Source organism: Amphibalanus amphitrite, unplaced genomic scaffold (genome assembly GCF_019059575.1).
Source record: "Amphibalanus amphitrite isolate SeventyFive unplaced genomic scaffold, NRLGWU_Aamphi_draft 000076F_arrow, whole genome shotgun sequence".
Lineage (NCBI taxonomy): Eukaryota > Metazoa > Arthropoda > Thecostraca > Balanomorpha > Balanidae > Amphibalanus > Amphibalanus amphitrite.
This window is the reverse complement of record NW_024881572.1, coordinates 715,605-740,026: the sequence shown is the minus strand read 5'-3', so window position 1 is coordinate 740,026 and position 24,422 is coordinate 715,605. Positions and strand designations below refer to the sequence as shown.

The 24,422-nt window shown below is 47.4% G+C and overlaps 2 protein-coding genes across 2 annotated transcripts in view; both read right to left on the bottom strand.

The window, feature by feature from the left end:
• The window catches only part of LOC122379392 (aspartate--tRNA ligase, mitochondrial-like), a 60,548-nt gene extending 40,371 nt beyond the window's left edge, over positions 1-20,177 (bottom strand). The window contains exon 1 of the mRNA XM_043361563.1: positions 20,122-20,177. The gene's annotated coding sequence lies outside the window, so the exon portion shown is untranslated. The remainder of the gene's footprint in view (positions 1-20,121) is intronic.
• Positions 20,178-21,128: 951 nt separating this feature from the next.
• LOC122379348 (bromodomain-containing protein 3-like) overlaps positions 21,129-24,422 on the bottom strand; it is a 21,034-nt gene continuing 17,740 nt past the window's right edge. The window contains exons 12-14 of the mRNA XM_043361483.1: positions 23,733-23,864; positions 23,024-23,404; positions 21,129-22,229 (exon numbers count right to left, since the gene is read on the bottom strand). Of these exons, the coding sequence (XP_043217418.1) occupies positions 22,155-22,229; positions 23,024-23,404; positions 23,733-23,864 (588 nt within the window). The 3' untranslated portion in view covers positions 21,129-22,154. The remainder of the gene's footprint in view (positions 22,230-23,023; positions 23,405-23,732; positions 23,865-24,422) is intronic.

The following is a 24,422-nucleotide window of genomic DNA, read 5'->3' as shown; positions in this document are numbered from 1 at the left end:
ACCCGCGCCCGGCTGGGGGTCCTGGATTTCCACGCCCTGCTGGGGGGGGGGGGGTGTTTGAACACCCCCCCTTCTAATTCGGCTCCTGGGCCACGTAGCGATACGCGGAAGGCAGCGTTCGAAAGAGCGTCAAAAATAATGAGGAAATTACTTCGGTCAATTTTTTGGTCAGGTCAAAGGTCAGGTCACCAGAGGTCATTGAAGGCAAATTTTCGCCGATTTCCAGGTCGAATGTCGAAAATTTCCAAGAAGCCAACGCATAACTCGGGAACCAATAGAGCTACAGCGCCGCGGAAAAGCGCATTCGATAGCCCTATTAACGCCCTTTCTGAGTAATTTTCTCAAATTTGACCTAACGTCAACGGTTTTGCCTGCAGGGGGCAAAAACTACAAAAATAGCCGATTTTTTCGGAAACAGTTTTTCTGCAATAACTTTTGACCCAAGCATTGTACGAGCTTACTTTTACCGGCATCGTGTTCCTCTCGTCAAGACGCATCGAACGAACTATAATTTGACCTTGAAAGGTCAACTTGAAAATTTGACCTCAGGTCAAGGTCATGACCTGACCGGAAAGGGTCATGTTGCATATCAGTTGATCCGTATCGTCGAGCTGAACACATCTAAGGCGTTTTCATCGCTCTAGCATGCCTCTATCAAAAGTTATTTGCGAAAAACTGTTAGATACCATTCGTGACCTAAGATGACCTCAGGGCATAAACAGGGGTCACAGACACCATTTTCATGTTCAGTGTGTCTAAACCACTTGTAATTCAGTGTTTGGGAGTGTTTATAATGTCTTTCGTCCAAAACAGGCGCATTTCAATTTTCTCCCATTGACTTATAATGGTGAGGTCGCAAAATTGACCTGACCTTAGGTCATCGATATCAAAATTCTGAGATATACATTTTGTACATGCTAATGCTCTTAGCAATCGCTGAAAGTTTCAAAGCGATCGGTCACTCGGTGTAGCTATGACAGACACTGAAACTTTTTATGAGGTGAGGTCACTTCGAGTGACCTGGTGACCTGACCTTGAATGACCTTGGTCTGAAATTTTCACAACATGTGTAGAATTGATGTATGATAAGGTGTACCAAAAACGGCGGCGCTCCGCGCCGCCGTTTTTGAGATATTCGCGAAAAACCACAGGGGGGGGGTGTTCAAACACCCCCCCCAGCAGGGCGCGGGTTAAAATCAGCCAAATTTATACCTGAATCATGTTGACCCCAAAATGGCAAGCGGATTCTATTCCTGATTTATCTTCATTTGGAAGATTTGTCTAAATACCACATGCATAATTTAAGCTATGGGGCATTTATACAACATATAAATACTTACTGCATTGATTGGTCTTGCATATGAATTTTCTTCATCCAATGCATTCATCCATGCATTTGAAGAGCGTTGTGATATTGCTTATCATTGTCAATCACAAGTAATATAAATAATACACAACACTTGACAAGCCAAAAATTAACCTTATTTCAGTTCTTCAATATTTGATTACTTGCCATTCACCCAATCTTGCACCAGCCGCTCGTCACTGCACAAAGCGTGATACAACGCGATCGAAAAATGGCGATCGCTTCCGGTGGACGCTAGAACGTGGTACCGCGGGCGTGGTCTTGATGAAAGCCATTACACTGATTAAACCACAACCCCTTCTTCTTAAACCCGATGCTAGTTCGTGCAAAACCTTCAAAGGGTTTATCTTTCGCGCGCTTTGTGTGACGTAATATCACGTGACTAGGGAGAACGAAGAAGAACCGGTGTTGGTCGAGTTGAAGCCCCCTGGGGCCGCTAAGACTGCACGCGAAGAAGCAGCACGTGTCTTCGGTCTATGTGAAACACTGTGTGTGTTCTTCATGAACCAGACGTTCTGCTTCGCCTCTAAGCCAGTTTACCCTAATACCCAAAAAACCTATGTGTGGAATATTTTAAGATGCTTTTGCATTACGTTCTTTCAACTTGTTTTCAGTGCAACCACTGCAACGGTTACTGAGGCATGATATATATGCCTCTCAAAAGCGTTACAGGCTGGGCCGGGCCGTTATATGTAAATGCTGATATCTTTCCGTTATCCCCTCGCCGGCACAGGGGGTGGGGGTTGATGCACCCCCCCCCCCTAAGGTTTGTCGCGAATAACTCACGTAAAAAGCGGCCGATCGCGACGAAACTTTCAGTACCCTCGTATTGATTAATTTTACACCTACCCTGAAAATTTCATGACCCTGACCCAAATGACCTTTGACCTGTGACCTCTTTTCCGAGACCATACTTGACCGGAATCGCGATTCGTCGTATGTCGGCTCGCTTTAGCCGCGCGTTTGCAAGCTTTTCGTGGTTTCAAACGTTCCAACATGTGATTTGATGTTCCTCCCATGCATTAGGGTGGTTGTCAAGGTCACCTGAAGGTCAGGTCAGGTCATTGACCTTTGGTGACCTCGGTTCACTTTTTGGAGTTTTACATGTTTCTAGGCTAGTTTTTGGAGCTGATTTCGAATTTAGCAACCATTTGTACATTTACGAAGTAGTTTTGGCACCTTCGTAACATGTTACGAAGCTGTCAGAGGCGGTTGCCACCTACTACGAATACCCTTACTGGTTGACCTGACCTGACCTGACCTGACCTGGCCGAAATGCATAAAGGCATCATCTGTAATCAAAACTAACATGATATTCGTGATCAGCACCCAGAAAAACCCCACAGCAGCCACGCTTTACGACTTTCTAACTAGTCCCGATTTTCCCCGACTTTTGGGTCATTGACCTGACTTGGAAGGTCAACCGATGACCTAGGACCTTAAAATTGGATATCACCGGCTTCCTCTTGTGACGGACAACACGCTCGTTTTTCCGCGAAGCTGTAGCTCGATCAGAAGCAAACGCGAGGGGGGTCGTACACCCCCCCCCCCCTTGTGCCGTCGATGGACGCAAAATGGCCTGTGCCGGCGAGGGTTAAAAAGAGTTCGCTTCGCTTGCGCGGTCCGTTCGCTCGTATATTTCTCCTTCGTTTTAACCCTCGCCCGCATTCGTGTTTGCCAGCGTCTAACGTATATGGGGGGGGGGGGGGGTCCGTTGGACTCTCCTTGCCGTTTGGCCTCTGATGGAGCTAGAGCTTCGCAGAAAAAAAAACGAGCGCGTTGCCCGCAACGAAAGTAAGCCGATGATACCCAATTTTATGGTCTTATTTATGTCACTGGTTGACCTTCCAGGTCAGGTCAATGACCCAAAAATCGGGAAAATCGGGACTTGCTGGAAGTTCGTAAAGTGAGGTTGAAAAAGGGATTTTGTGGGGTGCTGAACACGTAGTTCATGTTAGCTTTGATCACATAGGTACCCTTGATGTCTTAATGTATTTAGGTCAGGTCGGGTCAGGTCAGGTCAGACCGTCAGGTCAACCATTAGGTGACCTGCCGGCCATCCATAGCAGGTGTTGACCACTATTGACAGCTTCGTAGCATACGAGGGCACCAAAACTATTTCATAAATCTCCAAATGGGAATTCGAAATCAGCCCCAGAAACTACCATAGAAACATGTAAAACTCGAAATAGTGAAGCAAGGTCATCAAAGGTCAATGACTTTGACCTGACCTTCACGGGACCTTGAAACCCACACCAAAAAAAGGAAATTGCGCGGATAATGGAGCCTCAGCCGACATACGCCAATTCGCCATTCCGGTCGAACATGGTCTCGAGAATCAGACCACAGGTCAAAGGTCATTGGGGTCAGGGTCATTAAATTTTAAGAGTAAGTGTAAAATTGATTAACTCGAGGGTACTGAAAGTTTCGTCGCGATCGGCCGCTTTTTGCGCGAATTATTCGCGAAAACCCGGGAGGGGGTCCGTTCGACCCCGCTATAGTTATGTAAGTGCGAGTGTTAACCCGCGCCCCGTAGGGCTACCGGCGGACCCTACCACCCGTAGGGGGGGGGGCCGTTTCGGCCCCCCCCTAAGATCTCGGAAAGTTACCGGCCGATTTTCAAAATTCAAACGGCGTTCGATAGCCCCACCCGGGAACTACCTTGTGACCAAATTTCATTGACCTAGGTCAAACCGATGACGTCACAGGTCAGGTCAAAGGTCAGATTTTCACCGTTCACAGGCAATTCAAGAAATGTGCTGTGAAAGCGAGTAAATTGGTAATTTATTGAAAACCATCGATGGTACATTGTTCGTCAAACACATACTTTGCTATCTGAGGTCACTGATACCAGGTCAGGTCACAGCGAGGTCAGGTCACCGGGGGTCACAATATGAATGTGTCGTGTGATACATGTTTTATGGTCCATTTTACATGACAAATGCGATTATGTGGGTTAGGCAGCCTTTGGGGCCAGCCTAGGTCACGTTTTTGTGAAGGTCAGGTCAAGGTCAGGTCAAATTAGGTCAAATTTCAAAGTTGATATTTTCGCATAAAATGGGTATCGATTCGATGCAGCTCGTCACGGGGAGTCTAATGGTGGTCTTCGTTTTGCTCTACGAGTTCTAGAATTGCCAAAAATTGAGTTTGAAAATTTGACGTCATCATTTTTGAACAGTTTTTTCGCTATAACTTGGCCAAAAAACGAGGTATCGATCAGAAATTTGGTATGTAGATAGAAGACGGTGGGCACTATCACATATATTCCGGTTTTTCCGAAACTCAAAAAACTTTTTGGATTTTTTGGCGAATATATCCAAAAAAATGCTTTTTTGATTTTTGGGGGTCAAAACTCAAAAAGTTAAAAAATTCGAGATAGCAGTTTTGTAGCCCTGTCAATTCTACACCTTTTATGTCTTGATCATTTTTCTGTATCTTCAAAGCTGTAGTCCTGACAGGTCTTCTCGCGAAGGTCTTTTTTCGGTCGAAAATGACAGAACATGACGTCACTCTGACGTCATTTGTGGCCAACCTATCATAGCCTCTGGAAAAATTTTTGGTCACAATGTGTAAAATTGATGCCCGGAGGGGTCCTGGAAGTTTGGTGGCGATATCTCCAGCCGTTTAGGAGATATCGACCGAAAAGGACAGGGAGGGGCCGTTTCGGCCCCCCCCCTACGGGGCGCGGGTTAAGTCACTAAAAATCTGTCTTTAAAGTAAAAAAAGTTTATTCCTCGAGCTGAGAGGCCAGAGTTGTACAGTTGGAGTAGGTACTTCAACACATCATGTAGGCATTTGCTTACATCCATGCATACATTCTCGAATTAAACATCAATAATACTCACTAAATTGGCATATTGCTCTTTGGAACATCGCTTTCGGTATGGGGATATCATGGGTCTGAGCCAGCTGACACGGGTGATACCCCCTCAGTGGGGTTCTGGCATGGTCTGCGTTGGATCACCCACCACCACAATGGGCGGTTCCTCAAAACCAGCGTAATTGACCGGTTTTTGAATTTGAAAACCGCGGGAATAAGTCTGCTGCATCAATTATTGTATTCTCGTACACTTGTGTACGCTGTCTTATTCTGAAGAAGACCTGTTGGTCGAAATATCAATACAGTAATATTTGGCTATTCAAATAATTTTAAATGTCGAGGAGAGGTCAATTTTTCATATATTTTCTCTCTCTAATATTCATAATGTTCCTCGCAAGAGCGCTCCAAAGAAAACCTTATACTTATTCCACGAAACCGAATTTTTGGGAAAACACGGCCAATGAACTTAGCTAGCTAACAGGATATCAACATTTTATACAGCACGTATGGTATGTAATAAAAATGAAAAAGAGCTTACTATGCCGGGCTTCCCCCGGCTTCCCCTAATTGATTCGAGTCGTTACCGGCCACCAAAAGCACACAGTCCCCAAGCTCGATAGCTAAGGGATATCTTATAAACGTATGATGCTTGTATATCATTAGAAGCGAGCGCAGTCGTACTTTTAGCCAGAAAATAAATGTTCGGGTAATTCTGGGACACCCTGTAGGAACCGATGTGGTTCGCAATAAAATATATGCGTTCGTAATAAATTGCTAAGATAAGGTCAATGTTCAGGTCATTCGAGGGCATCCATTGTCCATTTGGCTCGATTATTCTAAAAAATATTTGATTTCAACGTTTTAACTTTACCTTGCACGAACAGAGGAGCAGAAGCGCATACAAATAAGTGATGGCTCCCTTATAGCCATAACGGGAGTACGATTCTTAGATAAACGGAAATAAGTCGTTAAATTTGAACTCCGACGAACAGTAAAGCATCCATGAGAGGCTGAAATCGTTTACGAATGACCGACTTAAAAAAAGGTGTAGCGGGTCCAAAACTACGATTTCATTCTTTGCATGCTTATTACTGTCTGGTGGGGCAATGTGAGGGGGTTGTAAACTAATGCAAATGCATGGGTTGGATGGTCTACTTTTTACTTATTTAGTGTTAAAAAAGTTCATCAGGTTTCAGGATTTGTGGGCACAAACTATAGGTACACGCTATAAACAAGGTCATGTAAAGCGACTTGATTATGTCAACAGTGACACATGTAGGTACGGCCAGCACTTTGCGGTCCAGCACCGGGAGCCCGGCCGCAGCCGGGAGGGCGGGGTGCAGGAGCGCCAGACCGTCTGGGAGGTGGCGCGCACCCCTCCTATTCACAGCGCCGGCCCGGCTCGCCTAACGGTCACCGCTGCCACTACCGTTCACATACTCCCCCTGTCATGAGACAGCAGGGATGGGAAGCTGATTGATGAGGATACCCTTGAGGTGGGTCCGAGATTTGCTCCGCTGCCCGGTACGCTCTTACAATGGGCACATCCGATGGTCGGCTCAGTGGCGGGGCCCGTCCCTTGCGCTGCCCCGGCCCACCGGGGGACCTCCTGTGGCGACACTCAGTCATCCATGAATTGAGCAACTGATGCAGCCCAAGATGAAAGCTACTAAAAATCAGCTATAAACCTACACTGAAAGAAAAGTACACCTTGGTAATTTGAATTTGATTATTATACACCGCCATTACACCGAAATCAAGAATATTTATACCCTTTTTCGACGTATATGGGGAATAAAATAATGCTCCGGTGCGAATGTACTCTATCACGAGCGTATTCTTGGGGGTTAATTCAATCCAGTTTAACACTCATGGTGCAATTTCAACTTTTGAGATGTTTACCCCTCTAATTGATGGATGGTAAAATTACTACTATAGTGTATTTTCTTCAAGTGGGATAAGAATACCCATCTGATAGCATAAATTTGCACTCTGATTTGTCAGCTGATAATTCAACCCTCATCATGGTGTAAATATGCATCCTTGGTAAAGTGTGTTTCGATGAGGATGGTGTTATTTTATGACAAGGAATTAAAATACCCTAGACATGATAGTTCTGCACCCATATGCTCATTATTTTACGATAGCGTCCACGTGCGGCTCGCGAGCCTTCCGTTTCCGCCATTTTCATTTTTGTGTCTGCTCCGGAGCCACGGAGACTTCTGGCGCTTGCAAGTGATCTTCTGGCGTTTGAAACAGTGAGATAGGTGCGAGTGTGCTGGTGCGTTCGGTGTGGTGATGACTGACTAGTGCTGGACCCATTTCCGAATAACTTTGAGGGTAAGTTGACTTGATAATGTTTCGATGTAGCAGTTGATGAAATTGATTTGCTGCTGTCTGTATGCACGTCACTCACTTAGCTGTTTGTGTCAATACGTGGCATTCTGCTTAGTGATTCCAAAGGCTCAAATTGACCCTATCAGTTTGTTCTCAAGGGCAAATTGAGAAATCAGTTAAGTACCTACCCAGGGCTGCGGAGTCGGAGTCGGAGTCGGAGTCGGAGTCGGTCGGAGTCGACAGTTGTGACCGGAGTCGGAGTCGGAGTCGGAGTCGATTTTAGAAACCCGAGCCGGAGTCGGAGTCGGAGTCACTGAAAATCTGTCGACTCCGCAGCCCTGCTAGGTCTGCGGAGTCGGAGTCGGGAGTTGGAGTCGGTCGGAGTCGACAATTCTGCCCGGAGTCGGAGTCGGAGTCGGAGCTGGTTTTTGAAAGCCGGAGTCGGAGTCGGAGTCGGAGTCGCCGAAAATCCATCGACTCCGCAGCCCTGTACCTACCTACTGAGGTTGTTAACTGTAACTTCATCAAATGCTCAATGTGTCGATTGATCAATATATGTTTAGGTATGTTTAGTAATTTTATTTCTCTACGCTTTACAAAAGTACTAGAATCATGGCCTGAAAAAGTTGCTAATTCATTTTGTGTATTACTTTCAGGTTTGGGGTGACCTGGCTCTCGTCGTGGGTCACACCGGCGAGAATGGCATTAGGACAAAGTCACCTCAATGACGCGACAGGCGTGCTACACCGCACAACTCCTGCCTCCGGAAGGCGCCACACCCGTTGAAGGTGAGTTTTAAACTACCATTAATGATGACTGACTACAATTGTCCGTCTGTCCGTCTGTCCGTCTGTCCGTCTGTCCGTCTGTCCGTCCGTCCGTTGTCCGTCCGTCCGTCCGTCCGTCCGTCCGTCCGTCTCGCCTGTCTCATCCATGGGCTCCGCCACCGGGGGGAGGGGGAGGGACGGGGGACGTGTCCCCCAATATTTTACATTTGTCTGTTTCGTCTGTCTCGTCTATCGGTCCGTCCGTCCGTGACATACAATATCGTTCTGTACTTAAATGTTACAGTACTTACTACATAGTTATATATCTTTCAGTTTTCACGGACAGACATACAATATCGTTCTTTGCTTTGCCTTATGATTACAGTGCTTAACCCGCGCACCGACGGGGGAGCCCCCCCCCCTCAGGTTTTGTCAGATAGCATAAAAATGGCGGCGCATAGCTCCGCCAGATTTGGCACGACTGTTGATACATCCATTTCGCACACCCTCTGGAAATGTTTAGCTCATATCTTAAAAAAGTCAGGTCACCAGGCCACGTTAAGTGACCTCACCTCGAAACACAATCTTCGAAGTTTGCTATCTCGTTGTTGAAAGCAGATCTTGAAACTCACAGAGATAATTTTGGTGATGAGCACCTACAACTCGTATATCTCAGAATTGGATATCGATGACCTACGAATAGGTCATTTTTTACCTGCCCATTATAAGTCAATGGAATAAATTTCAAGTCATTCTTATTTCCATCAGATTCCTTTTTTATACGACTTTTTATCTCTTTTGTTCATGAGCTACGGAGTCGTTTGTTGAATGTTGTTGGTCTTTTTACGGTTACTCGCATAATTTGACCTTCGATGACCTCTGATGACGTCATTTTGAAACCTAGCGAAAAATGACCGAAGTACTTTTTCATAGACCTTCTTACGAGCTTTCGAATGTCGTTTGCCGCTCCTCGCGACGTTACTTAGTTCTTGAGATCTTTGGGGGGCGGTCATCCACCCTCTCGTCGGTTCTAAGTTGGCTCAGAACCCCTTCGGTGCGCGAGTTAATAGATTCGTCTGTCAATTTTTAAGGATCGACATTCAAAATTGCTATTTTCTTAAAGATTACAGTGCTTAATATTTCTTTACATCCTTCAATTTACATGGATGGGCGGATGGACGGACGGATGGACGGCCTGACATACTAAGTCGTCTTAACTTAAAGATTACAGTGGTTAATAGTTCTTTTTATCTTTCAATCTTGGTAGATGACGACCTGGCGGCCACCTTGGTGATCGGTGGCGGCACGACGATTTCGGAGCTGCAGGATGGGCGCACCTCTGTGTCCGTTCACCCAGAAACCCAGTGCCTGGTCAGCGATGTGAAATATCGTCTCCCAAACAGTGAGATGAAGATGCTGGCTGTCTTCGCTGCGGCGCACGCTGTGCTATATTTGCCTTTTAGAGGGCCCAGCATGATCCTTTTGAGGTTATATATGCACGGGTTATGAAGTTCGCGATTCCGCTCAGTGCGGCCGAGAAGGCCATCCTTCGTATAATCCACTGTTGCCGATTCAGAGGCACCAGTGCAGTGATCGGGTGACCGAGCAGGGCCCTGTTTCACGGCACGGCACTACTGTGCGCTACTAGTATCGCGGTATTGAGTTTCCATAGAAACATCTACAAACTTCGACGCTCCAACATTGAGAGCGTTCGAGTATGTGGATGTTTCCAATAGGAACATAGCACCGCGATACACGTAACGCAGTGTAGTGTCGTGCCGTGAAACATCTTCAGTACCTATAGGCACTGAAGATGATGTGAGTTGAGAAGGCCTCAGTCAGTTTTTTACGGAGTTTTTGTTGTCAGTGCTGTCCTAGTTCGTACACCTGTGCTTTGATTTCAGAGACCGTACGTTTGATGTCGATACTCGTTACACGAAGAAATGCTCAGTTGTTTTTAGAGTACATGATGAAACGTGACTTAGTGACCTGATGACCTGTGCTGTGAATAAAATGTGATTTGTGCAGCTTGTGGTCTCCTCAGCCCTCAGGGAAGTCAGTGTTGGGAGGAACCAATCTGTAGCAGCCTGTGATCTGTCGTTTCAAGTTATTTCAAATAAACACCACGTTGGAGAGATGCACCATAGTTGACTTTATCGAAAGTGCTCAGAAGACGACAGTAGATACAATCACGCTGGGGGATAGTTATGGCTGGCGATGTATATTTACCCAGTCGTATTTTTACTCCCTCTGGAAAAGAACATACAATTATTATCGTTTACTTTTGTTTTGTATGCGGATTATAACGTGAGGTATTTTTACATCTTGACTTAAATTGTACACATTCAGCTTCGCACCCCGCTGGTATTTCTACACCATGTCGCAAGGCGTAGAAATTGTTGTGGCTAAAATTGCACTGTGGCGTAAAATTATTATCGTAAATTACATGCTTAATTCTTCCTAACGCCCCTTTACACCCTTTACCTAGGGGTGTAAAATGAATTGATTTGGGGTGGAGATTTGTGTACCGTACTTTTATTCCGCAACGGGTGTAAATCTAAGCTTACGAGGATATATTACTTACTACCGGGTGGCAGAATTAATCTCCAATTGTCCATGCAAACATCTTTTACTCTGGCATAAAATGAAGTTAAAAGGGGTGGAGATTTGTGTACCGTAATAATATTCCAATTTCAGGTGTAGTTTTTCTTTCAGTGTATTTTAACCAGATCGCACCGAATGTCACAAAATGTGTTCCAGATAACCGTTCTAAAAATGGGTATTATCTTGTCATCTACAGACTTCTTTGGGATAAACTAACTACCTGTGTTTACTTGTTGATAGGGTGGGTGTCAAGGTCACATGAAGCTGCGGAGACGATGGATTTTAAGGTGACTCCGACTCAGGCTCAGACTCCGACTACGGCAAAAATTATCCGGCTTCAAAAATCGCCTCCAACTCCGACTCCGGACATTGCCCAGCAAGTCCATATAATGAAATAAAATTTATTGTCGGATATCTTTTTATCTTGCCTGAAGCGAACTTTTGCGCGTTCCAAGGCCAATGTTGCAAATAAGTGCCTACTTTTTAAATAGCATGCATAAATAAAAACAGGTTTTGACGCAGCAGCCTTCTTCAGTTTTGTTTTTTCAATGAAAACGCTGGTCCAAAACGGGGGTATGTCCTTAGCTTCAACAAAATCAGATTTTGAAAGGTCAACAAGCAAAATATCATGAAGCAACCAGGTGTCGGGCATGACTTTGAGCAATGCAGTGTTAACTTCGGAGTCGGAGTCGGTAAGATTTTAGCGACTCCAACTCCGACTCAGGGCAAAACTTCCGACTCCGACCGACTCCGACTCCGACTCCGCAGCCCTGGGACTCAGGTCAAAGTTATTTTCCTTAGATGACCTCGTTTGGCGTTTCAAAACGTCTCAGCGTAGTTTTTATGAGCTGATTACAAATTAAGCACAGATATAAACATTCCGGAACTAGTTCTGGCAATATGTTACAAAACTGACAGCGATGGTTTATAGTTTATACCTAATGGATAGCCGTCGGGACGCCGGTTGACCTGACCTGACCTCGTTTGATCTACTCAAATGGATGAACACATCATCTTTGATCGTAATAATTCTTAAGTTCGAAATCAGGACTCCAGAAACATAAAGCATCACTTTTAGAAGTTCTACAAGATCTCGATTTTCCCGATATTTGATCATTGACCTGACCTTCAGCTTCCAGGTCAGACTAATGACCTATGTAGAGGGTGAGGCAGAAAGATTTACCTGTTTGTTTTCAGTCCATGACTGGAAAATGTATGAACGGATTTTATTAAAATTTTGCATGCGGCCTCCAAACTGACTTGTGCATTAACATTGATATCGTTTTTGCATTTTGTCATAATTTTTTATGAGCTATGGCGAAGATTATAATTAACCCTCGCCCTGGCAGGGCACCCGAGCTTTTTTTGCGATGCAAACCGAACTATTAGTCGGATCGTGCTTAAATTTTAAATGGCCTCTGGGCATTCTTCGCGCAACTTTTGGTTAAAAAAAAAAATCGGGTCATATCAGGCCACCGAGCTGCGACGTCATATATAGTTACAACCTCCGACCGTTTTTGACAAAATCGCACATACCGTAACTGGGCTTGGTCTCATCGACAAGAACGAAACTATCCCGTGTAATTTATGCTAGAATTTGGCTATCAACTGACCGGTGTGCAACGAGCAGATATGTATTGATACTCGGCAATGGTTATTTTTGTTGTTTTGATTTTTTAATATAGGTATGTTTAGAGCTGTTGTGGCTATTTGTTTAGGCACCAAACAACATCAGTGATAGCGAGGTTATCGTTTTATTGCGTGCAAGGATATGTAGATTGCAGACTGTTCTAATTACCGCACGGTCGGGGGTAACACACCGTGACTTGGTGGAGAATTGAGGTTATACTTTTCCAGGTATGCTCAGCTCAGTTTAGTTTAGTTCATTCAATCAATCATCCATAGGCACACACCCAATGATGGATGAAGTCATAATATAAAACAAAGCTTGTCCAAAAAATAAGGCTTGCATGGTGAAAGGAAGTAATATTTGCGCTACTGAAACAGTTTTTCTTTCTCCAGGGTTGAACTGGAATTTTGTGTGACAGAGTAAACGTAAAAATATGTTACTAGTACCACACCTTACACTTCTCTTGATGCATCTAAAATGACCGTCGTGATGCGTGCCACGTGAAAAGTCAAGGCTGTTTAAGTCCTTCCAAGGACAATGAAAATGGATACCATCGGCTTCCACACGCCACGCCCGCTTTCCCTGTAGCTCAATCAGGGGACGAATCGCTGGTTGGTTCTTTTGACCCCTCCCTCCAGGGGCGTCGCCGACGGGGGGGGGGTCGCGGGGGTCGTGACCCCCCCCCACTCGCGAGAACCGGGGTGTCGACCCCCACTTTTGGCGATGCTGAGTTTTCTTTTTTAAGCTATCATGTCAGTGAAGTTGGCGTAAGCAACCTCAATAAATACAAACGTCAGATTCAGAATCGCTTCAACAGCTCCGTAGCCCTATTGCTTATAGGTCAAAAAGCGGTGGGCGTGGAACATCAGCATAACGATATTTTAACCCTCGCCAGACGAGGGCCTTTTCCATAACACGGACGGCGAGGGGGGGGGGTTGGTACGACCCCCCCCCCTCGCGATTGGCTTCTATGGCACTAGAAACACTAAATGTAGGTGGGTAGGTGGGTCCATAGGAGATCTCGCCCCTGTAAAAGTTTGGTGACTCTAGGTCAATATTTAGGGGGTTTTTGGGGGGTATGAGTGCAAAAATTTTGCTTAAACATGTCAAACGTTTTTCGGTTCTAACTTTTTACCTAGTAAAGATAGTGCAAAAATAAAAGCACCAGTGAACTCAGGACGTCCGTGCGCATCGAATGATATATTTTGTTACCCATTTAAGTGAACTCTGGAATTCAGTTGCCGCTAAGCTAGTCCAATTTTCCCCTGACCTTGTACCGGCTTTTGTGACCTGGTGACCTGACCTGAAAAGACTGGGACTTCAAATTGTCAGGATAGGTGCGAAAAGGTTGCCCCAGAAGGTATGCCAAATTTGGCGGCGCTACCCGCCGCCGTTTTTACGTTATTTGCGAAAAACCTTAGGGGGGGGTTGCATCAACCCCCCTCGCCGGGCGAGGGGGGTTGATGCCACTATAGCCACTATTCTAGTCCTTTTTTATCCCTCAAACGAATGAGCGCGCCAAAACTGACCCAAGCGTTCGTCTGATTGTCAAAATAATGGTTGCAGTCGATTCGTCGGATGACATATCAGTAACTACGAGGTACCTAACTAGCCTCAGCAGCTCTGACTACCCTCGGACCTGCCTGAGGTAGCCGGGAAATGGGGTCAGATTGTGGACCCCTCTCGGGCTTTCCCAATAAGACGCGCAAAAAGGAGCCTATTGCAACGAAACTTCCTGTGACCTCGAGTTAATCAATTTTACACCTACTCTAAAAATTTATTGGCCATGATTCGAATATAGATGACCTTGGTTCACTTTTTTGAGTTTTATTTGCTTCCACTTACAAGTGAAGTTTTTGGAACTGATTTCGAGTTTAGTGCACGTTTGAACTTAAAGAAGTAGTTTTGATAAATGGTGGTTATGTAGTAACATGTTGCGAAGCTATCGTTGGTGGTTGTCACCCACTTTATGTAGATGGCCGGCAGGAAGCCTGCTGGTCGACCTGACCTGACCCGACCCGATCTACCCCAAATGCATGGAGTCATCATCTTTGTCCAAAACTAACATCGAACTCGTACCCGGAACCCCGATAACAGCTACGGCTCACAAAGTTCTAGCAGGCCAGCTTTTTTCTACTTTTGGGAGTTGGCCTAAGATGACCCGGCCAAGACCTTGAAATTGGGCATCATCGGCTTTCTCTCATCACGGGCAGCATCCTCGCTTTTCCGCGAAGCTCTACCTCGATCAGGGGCCGAAAGTATACCTTCAGCGTTGCGTTGGTAAACATTTTACCTTAGAGACCCGTAAAACACGAATAAGAGCTATAGTGACACAGAAAGCGTACTCAATAGCTTTTTTAAAGCTCTTTCGCCAACTTCGCCTCAGATAGGTATGACTTCGGGTCTATGGCTTGTGTACCACAGAGGCCAAACAGTTAAACGGACGGATTTTGCCGAAACATTTGTTCTGTAACAACCTATATGATTCAGTGAATGTGTATGATATTCATGTTAGGTATCACCATCGTGTTTGTTTCGTCGAAACACGTCGCATGGCTTACAATTTGAACTTAAGAACTTAACTAGAAAACTTGACATCAGGTAAAGGTTAATCAATGGTCATGTCCTGACCGGAAAAGAACCCGCTGCAAAAATGTGCGATCGATCTGTGTTGCTGAGCTGAACACACTTGACACTCCAGCACTGAACACTGAACACACACTGAACACACTCCGTGCTGTCATTGCTCTACAGCGTCTCCATCAAAAGTTGTTGTCGAAAATGTGTTAGAGACCTTTGATGACCTAACTAATAGTAATGACTGACCATTCGAGTCACCACTGGTCATTAACTGCACCTTGTCTCTAAAATGAGCAGAGGTGCCATGGCTACAAAAGTATCTTATAGCGTTTTTAGCATATTCGTTCAAAGCAGAGGGCATCTCGTGCATTTTCCCATATCTTATCATGATTGATTGGTGAGGAAGTACCCTCTCGCCCTTCCGCACGTGCAGGGCTCACCATCTCGCTCGCTCGTCCTTCGCCCAAAAGTAAAACCTCTTCGCCCAAAAGTCTGACCTCTTTGACTTTTACTGTATGCCTGGCCTATTCAAATACATTAGCAAGAGGGGTGTGGTAATAAGTTGGTGTAAGCAAATTGACCACGGTCAAAAATGCATTACCAGAATGCACTAAAGCCAACATTTTGGGATGGTCTCGTTCCTAAGTCGGCTAAGAGCTTCGTTCCAGAAAATAAATTTATCGTTGGCATACAGTAAAATACATACCAAACTCGGCCGGTGATAAATTTTCAAGACCTCAGTCCTTACTGATTTTTGAACTCGGCCTTCGGCCTCGTTCAAAAATCCAGTAAGGACCTCGGTCTTGAAAATTTATTTACACCAGCCTCGTTCAGTATTATATAACCCCGAACCTGTGCGTAAATGCTCGATAGAGCCCGGCACAATAAAGGGAGAGAGAGAGAGGTCACATATTTGACCTGACTTCACTTTTCAGATGTAAAATCCCAGATTCATTAACTGTTGGCACTTATAATCCCATTCATTACAACAAATTTCAGACTTATAGGAGATAATCTTTTTTTTATAAATTTAGCTCGAATGTTTGAATGGACGGATTGACAGAGCCGGAGCCCACGCTAAGCAGAGCTTGTTGCGTAGACCCCGATCCCTACCGTCCGATCGCGCAATTCCGGGTATCGGGAGAATTTAGATGCCAAAGTTTAACGTGCCCTTCAAAGCCGGACACGGCCTGCCCCACTCAACTGACTTCAACTGGCTGCGGCTGCTCCCACCAACCGCAGACCATCCCCGTCAGGAGTCTCAAATATCGAGCGCCGGGGCGTCTCGAACCCGGGCTCTCACTACCGGGAGTCCAATGCTCTACCAACTGAGCTACGGGACAGGCAAATCTGTAGGAATGACAAGATTGCAGCTTTTAGAGGCATTAAAACTGAACTGAACATGACATTGTGACCTGGCCTCAGGTGGCCTGTGCTTGATTTTTATGCACGATGCAAAAGTGATGTATGTAGTATGTACAATAAGATATACCGCTGCTTTCGTGGCGCTGCGCGCCGAGATTTTTCTCAACACATGAAAAAACCGGGAGTGTGGCTAATAACACCTCTACCCATCAAGACGAAGACCGGAAACCCGACCCCACCCCACTCAAAAATCCGTGGCGACGCCCCTGCCTCCTCCCCCTCCTGCAATTTAAGTAGCCGCTGCGAACACTAATTCGTGCAAGGGGTCATTTTCACTTCTCCTTCGGACGCCGCAGCACGCTACTTCCCGCCGCGCCCGCGCGGGGGGCCGAGGGACGCTACCTCCCGCCACACCGGATGACCACCGGGCCTGGGCGCCGCCGCGGCGGGCGATGGACGGCGCTACCCTCAATTCAATCTCGAGAAAATCAATCACAAGCACATTGCCAAGTAGTGTACCAAGGTGGTCCAAATTTGTATCCGCCCCTCCTATTGGTCAACGTCACGGCCGCCACAGGGATGCATTACGTCATTCCCGTCTGCCAACGACCAATCACAGTATGGTACTTGCGTCTTCATGGTCCCTTCAAATCCTGGGGCCGAACGTAACCTGGGCCCCTGTGTAACCTTGGTCCCCGGTGTAACCTGGGTACAATTGTATTCTGGTACTTATGAATGTCACCCATGCTCGATAGGGGTACTCCATTCCTTTACAACGTAAAAATGACTAACTTCATTTGAAGATTGTTGGTGACACTCACATATCGCTCAACCATTGATGTCATTGGAAAGTCTAACTAATTTTCTAGCGATAAAAAAGAGCAGCAATATGCTAAGAAATGGCCGGTTTTGATGATATAGACGATTTAAAAACCCTCTGCATTGAAGGAAAGCAACGTAAAAACGCATCGAGCTTATATTTTTACTATGAATAAATCATTTTTCAGTAAGTTTTTAGATATGGTATCGATTTATTCAACAACTTTATTACAATATTTTTATTACTTGGAACTTTATTTCAAAATAATATTTTCAAAAATGGCAACTGTTGGCAAGTAGCTTTGAAGCGATTGTGGCGCGCCGCGCCATTATTGTCCTGAGGCCCCCATATGATGTCATCAAAAGTGGAGTGACATGGGCCTGGGCGTTGCAGTATGTGTTCGTACAGTTCAACACGGGCGTCCCTTCAAGCGCCTCAGTAGAGCGCGTGTTCTCAATGGGAAAAGATATGCGCTACGTGCAAAAAGGGCTACCCTCTCAAAAAGTGGCAGCAAAACATCTTCAATTAAGGGGGGAGGCACTGCCGACTTTTGGTCCCATTCTTTCTATATATGCAACGCACATAAGGCTTATGTTAAAATGTCAAAATCAAAGGGGGGCACGGTGCGCCGGTGCCCTCCCCCGTTCCGCCGCCTATACTCTCAGATGCCAAACCTGGAACGTCTAGTGTTCGTGAAGGGCAACCAGGGCCCTGTTTCACCGGTGATAGCAGCAAGCTACTATCAAATTGCGCGAGCTGACGTAATGTGATGACGTCATACTGCTGACGTAAGGGGCAATTCTGGCGCACGATTGCCGCAATATTGTTTTACGTCATCAACTAAATGTTCGAAGTTAACGTCCAAATTTTCCTTAAACCCAACTTATTTTAAATACATTATATTAAAAAATATATATTAAAAAAATATACTTTCATGACTGCGTAAACTCTTACTTTTAGAGGCTCATACGTCACTTAATGCCGCGGCCAAGGTCGCGGCAATCGTGCGCCAGGGCCCTGTTTCACCGGTGATAGCAGCAAGCTGCTATCACGTTTCGCGAGCTGACGTCATGTCGTGACGCCATACTGTTGTCGTAATGGGTAGTTCCGGCGCACGATTGCCGCGACCTTGGCGGCGGCATTAAGTGACGTATGAGCCTAAAAGTAAGAGTTAACGCAGTCATGATAGTATATATATTTTTGATATATATTTTTTCAATATGATGTATTTAAAAGAAGTTGGGTTTAGGAAAAATTTGGACATTAAAGGGACCCTCCCACCTTAACATTAGATTTGAGTTGAGATAGCCAAAATGGGGTCCCTGGCTCACAATTACCGGTTTCGGCACTCACAACATCGAGAAATGCCTTAAATCGGAAATATTGAATTTCAAAATTGCAGCATTTTGATTCAGAGGGGCTAATGCTAAGGAATACCCCTCTGAATGTGTGACGTCAGCGCAAATATCTAACGATTTTTAAATGTTTGACTAAAACGTTTTGTAGCACGCGGTGGTATATGCTATTTGCGCGCAACATCTGCCGCAAACGCCGCACTTCTAAATAAAGTCGCTAGAAACAGCGGAGATTCCAAAAAAGTAAACAAAAGTAAAAGTCTAATATCTTGAAAACCGGTGAATATTTTTCGGTGAAATTTGGTAGATATTCGTTTTCGCTCTTTCTGAACCGAGCGACATCACTTTCATGCCAATTCATAAACTTTTTTGAAGGTGGGAGGGTCCCTTTAACTTCGAACATTTAGCTGATGACGTAAAACAATATTGCGGCAATCGTGCGCCAGAATTGCCCCTTACGTCAGCAGTATGACGTCATCACATTACGTCAGCTCGCGCAATTTGATAGTAGCTTGCTGCTATCACCGGTGAAACAGGGCCCAGAACTGCCCATCACGTCAACAGTATGGCGTCATGACATGACGTCAGCTCGCGAAACGTGATAGCAGCGTGCTGCTATCACCGGTGAAACAGGGCCCGGGATCTGGTCGGGGACAAGTGATGCGCACTAGTACCTACCACCAGAGGGGTGTTCACGGGCACCGCACACTGCTGCGTGCGGTGTGTGCGGTGCGTCCAGCAGGCGTGGGGGTAGGGGATGGGTAGGCGGCTCTGACGTCACGGCTGCGTGCGGTGGACGGTCCGCTGTGGCCAGTCCCGACCGGCTACAGCGATCGCTGTGTGCGGTGACGGAAGGCTGACGTAGGGACGAAGTGGGCGGAGCTTCGAGGCTGTGTGCGGTCCGACCGCACACAGGGCCCGTGAACAGCCCACGTTCCAAGGTTTAGTGTCCAACCAGTGCCCGCTGTCTTGGTAGATTTGGTGGGCATTCCCCTTTCTCGGTAGATTTGGTTTGTATCAGAATAGTCTCTAAAATGTGTGAAATACACAACATTTTAACGTTTTTTTTTTATTTTGCTGTAACGGAGTAACGGACTAAAGAACTTCCGTTACATTTTATGCAGAGGAACGGAGGAACGAGTAACGGAAGTCACGTTTTGAAGGAACGGAGGAACGAGTAACGAAGTTACAATTTTGGGGAACGATGCCCACCTATGTAGAAGGCCTACCAAGGGAGAGAAGCTCCAAATGTCACGTGACTAATATGCCCTCCGGCGCCCTGATTTCACCGGCGTCCGTCATAGGGGTCTAGGAATCTTGCACCTTACAACCTTTGCAAGCACATGAGAGCAGAACGTGAGGGCCAATACAAGGCCATCTATACATGGCTAATATAGAAAATGTCAAAAATTGTCAGAGCAACGGTATAACTGGGAAAAACGTCAAAATGAAATAAATAAACGACAGCCAATAATACCTCTGTTCTGTATGTTTATTTGCAGATCATCCCCATATGCTGCATCAGTCAAAAGAGCTCAAAGATATATATACTGTTCGAACAGTTCGAATAGCAAGCTTCTAGGTTTTCCATAGACAGAACCTACAAGTTGCCTAGCAACAAGCAACTTTAGCTCTCAATCGCCTGGCAACAAATGCAACAAACGGTCGCTGCTCGTAGTTGCTCATGCGTCGAATAGATTTTCCGTTTTTTTACGTCACAAGAGCGCCAAAAACAGTTCGCAAAAAGCTACCATATGAAGTACCAAATACCGACAAAAGTAGAACAGTAAAGGAATCTTGAGTAGAACGGTTGAATAAAACTGTCATCTCATAGATTTCTATCTTAACACCTACATCATATTTTGTGGCGTTGCGTGAGCCTAAATAAGCAAAAAATGAAAGATAAAATGTCACTAAATGCAAATGTAGCTACAGGTAGTCGGCCGTCGCTAGGCGTCATCTCATCTCCCCGAAAACTGTGCTGGCCTTCTGACCGCGCCTGCGGATATTCAGTCTGTTCAACCCAGGAAGTGGACTGACGTCTTTCAGTATGCCCCAGCACAAACTGTCGACTGGCCACGACTGTTCCTTCGGTGCGATAGCGAGCCCGGTGAGGTTAGGCGTGCATATGGCGCTGCAAGTTGAGCTGGGCGAGCCCACTCTGTCCTCTGAGCGTGTCGGTCCGGCCCAGCCCGGATATGCAGTAGCGTGATTTTTGTGGTGTTCTGAGAACACCACAAAATCACGCTGTTCTCGTTTTCGGCGGCGCGCCGTGAGCGAGTCGGGAGCGCTGTCTCGCCGACCGCGGCTCCGTTTAGGCTGGACGTCCCGAGGATCCAGACCGCAGAGAAGTCGGACCAGGGCGGCGTGGCCCACCGAGTCGGGACCCGACACCGAGGTAAGAACTAACGGTGTACATACAGCGATCATATCTGACCACCGCCGGCCAGCCCAGTCAACAAAACTAAACAAAAACAAACAGAACATAGTAATGGACGTTCGTATTCAACCATTGCAAACAATTGTTGACATCATGTTGGTGGGCATAAGTTGCGCAGTCCCCGCCGTGATTGTGGCGGCCGGCCCCGCCGGAGTGTTGGGCAGCCGCTCGGCCGCCGTCTCTCTCCACAATGATCGTGAAATCGGTGAACAGGGTCGCACCGTCTGGGCTCAGACGTCACTCAGATCACAGTTGGTCCACTTTGACAGTAGCTCGTCCGGTCGTCTGCCGGCCCCGGCCCTCCGCCCCCTCCCACCAGAGACGCACGGCGTGCTAGTACCAGCCAGGATTCTCTATTGCCTGTACTGTACACAAAATATAGTCTCATTTACAAAACTTTACAAGGCCTTGGTTGCCGATCTAAAACTGCAGCGGTAAGGGCAGCGTCCAACCAAGACCAGAGAGCTCTGATGACAATCAAGGGGCATGATCACACTGGGCGAGCACGGCCAACCATACCGGAAAATTTGACGGAACGCTTGCTAAACAAGGCTAGGCAGATGCTGAACCAGCGCAGCACAGATACGCTCCGCGCGGCCCTGCGGGCGGACCGGGGCCACGCGGCCCGCCGGCCGGCCGGCCTCAAGCTCCGCCCGCGGCGGCCGCAGCGCCGGGGGCTGGCCGGCGGCCGCCGTCTGCACAGTTTTGGATACCAAAACCAGTCCAGTAGGCTGGCCGGCGCGCGCGCCATGCTCGAGGTACCTGTTGAACAGCTGAATGGCGCCGGGCGCCGCGCGCCCCGGCGCCCCCACGCCCGCTCACAGTCGCACACACAGACGCGCGCACGCACACGCACACCGAGGCGCCTGTGCGGGCTGCTGAGGAGTGGGCGCCGACACACTATCACCGGGCCGAGCGCCGCTCACATACTCTCCATCTCTCTCGCACACTCTCACTTCCCGCGCGCGCGCACCAGTTAACATCTAATAAATACATCCATGAGGGGCGGGTGGCGACCACGCCGCACCGGTCAGGGCCCAGCGCAGCCGGCAGAGCGGCCACGGCGCCCGTCAGTAATTGCTCAGGTTCTCCTCAAATTGTGCAATCAAGTCTCTCTGTGAGTTCATGTTGATTTGGCTTGTCATCTGTGAAAAGATGGAACAACGGCGTCAGCACCAATTCGCGCTGTGACACAGATAGGGCAGCGATAAAAATCGCACAGAACACCAACACTAGTGATGACAAATACAGAAAATCGAAATACCGATACCAAACCAAATACCAACCAAAACGTAAAGGAATACCGAAACAGAACCAACTTGGAAACATGAAGGGAATACCAACATTTTACCAAATTCTCAGCCTCTTATACATAGGTGAGAGGTAACAATACCAACAAAATATCAAACACATTTGAAATACCAAACCAACTTGGTATCGGTTTGGTATCGGTGTATCAAAAAGTTGGTATCCGATTGACATCTCTAATCAACACACAACTCTGATTTCAGTTGGCTAATTTGGGGAGGGGGGGGGGGGCGGGTCGAACACGGGTCATTTGCGCTCAGGACAAGACTTTAGACAAGCAACCTCATGGTGCGTCCCTGAGGTTCATTTGGGATGGGCCGTATTCACGTCGATCATTTTCGTAAGAATTTTTTTACGCATGACCTAATTCTTAGGATTTTTTTTAATCACGTGAACTCCGTCGATAAAAACTTACGAAGTGTCGACGTGAATACCAAATTATACTTAGGAAAGAAAATCGACTTACGAAGTCGACGTGAATACGGCCCCAGAAATCTATCGAACTGCACTCAGTCATGCCTCATATTCATTAGCGTTCAATTAGTCATAATCATGTCTGAATGGAGCCAGCGGAGGCCGATACCTACACAGCGGTGCCCCTGACGGTCCTTCCCGCCCTAACTTGACTTACCGCCTCGCGTCGCCGGCGCTCCTGCTCCCTCATCCTGGCGCGCTCCCGGTCTCCGGCGGCCGCCGACGGCGTGCTGACCGCCGGCGGCGGCGGCGGCGGCGGCGCGGACTTGGGACTGGCGCTGGCCGGCGGGTGGGCCGCCTTGGCCGCCGCCGCCGCCGCCTTGGCGGCCGCCTCGGCCTTGGCGGCGGCGGCGGCCTCGGCCTGTTTGCGGGCGGCCTCCTCGGCGGCCTCCTGCTCCTGCTTCAGACGACAGAGCCGCTCGAGCAGCTCCTCGCCCTGCCGCTCCCGGCGCCGCTCGGCGTCCTGCCGCTGCCGCTCGCGCTCGGCCGCCTCCTTCTGCACGCGCCGCTGCTCCATCTGCTCCGTCAGCTGACGTTGCTGAGAACGGACAGGGCCGCGGTGTCAGCCAACTGCTAACAGTCGACACACATTACAAACTCCCTACAGACAGCCATGACGGCCCGACACACGTTCAAACCTCCGACACACGAACCAGCCAGGAGTTAGTCATGCCCTCACCACGTCACATCCCTATCTCCAGACAGCTACGCCAATTATAGCGCTGAATACACACCCAGAAAGGTCAAAACTTCACCACACAGTGCCAATGAAACCGGGGAGACTCCCGTCACAACTCACAACCCCGAAATTTTTTGCTCCCCTCCCCTCCCACACAGACACGACACGGAGCGGCGCGGCGACTCACCCTGTCTGCCTTCTCCTTGGCTTGTTTTTTGAACTGCTGGAACGCCGAGTCCATGTGTGACGGCTGGATGTTGATGGGCGTGGTGGATGGGGTGGCGGCCGACTGCGCCAGCGTCGACCACGAGCTCACGTTCTGCACAGCACACACCGGACGGCACCGAGTACAGGTCAGCCCGCGGGCATGGACGGGTGGTCGGTATTTACAAACAAACTGGAGGAGAAATCCAAATAAAGAAACATGAGCTTCGTAACGAACGTTCCAGACAAATATAGCTCAGCCATATTATTCAGTAGTCAGGCCAAGGAAAGATAATGATGTCTGAGTTGAAAGTTCACTAAGATAATGAGTTTAACCCGCGCACCGACGGGGGTCTGCGCCAACTTCGCACCGACGGGGGGGGGCGGATGACCGCCCCCCCCCCCTGAGATCTCGAGAACGAAGCAAGATAGCGACAAGCGGTAAACAGCATCGGATACGCACGGTCAAGATCTACAATTTTTACTAAGGTCATTTTCAGGTCAGGTCAAAGATGACGTCACAGGGGTCGAAAAAGTCAAAATGGCGGCGCTGAATATGGAGAGAGTTTTTCTCGAATAACTTTCGAATTAGTCAAGATAGGAACAAACTAAGGGCAGCATCGTGATCCTCTCGTCAATCCGCATCGAATGATATATATGTTGACCTCGAAAG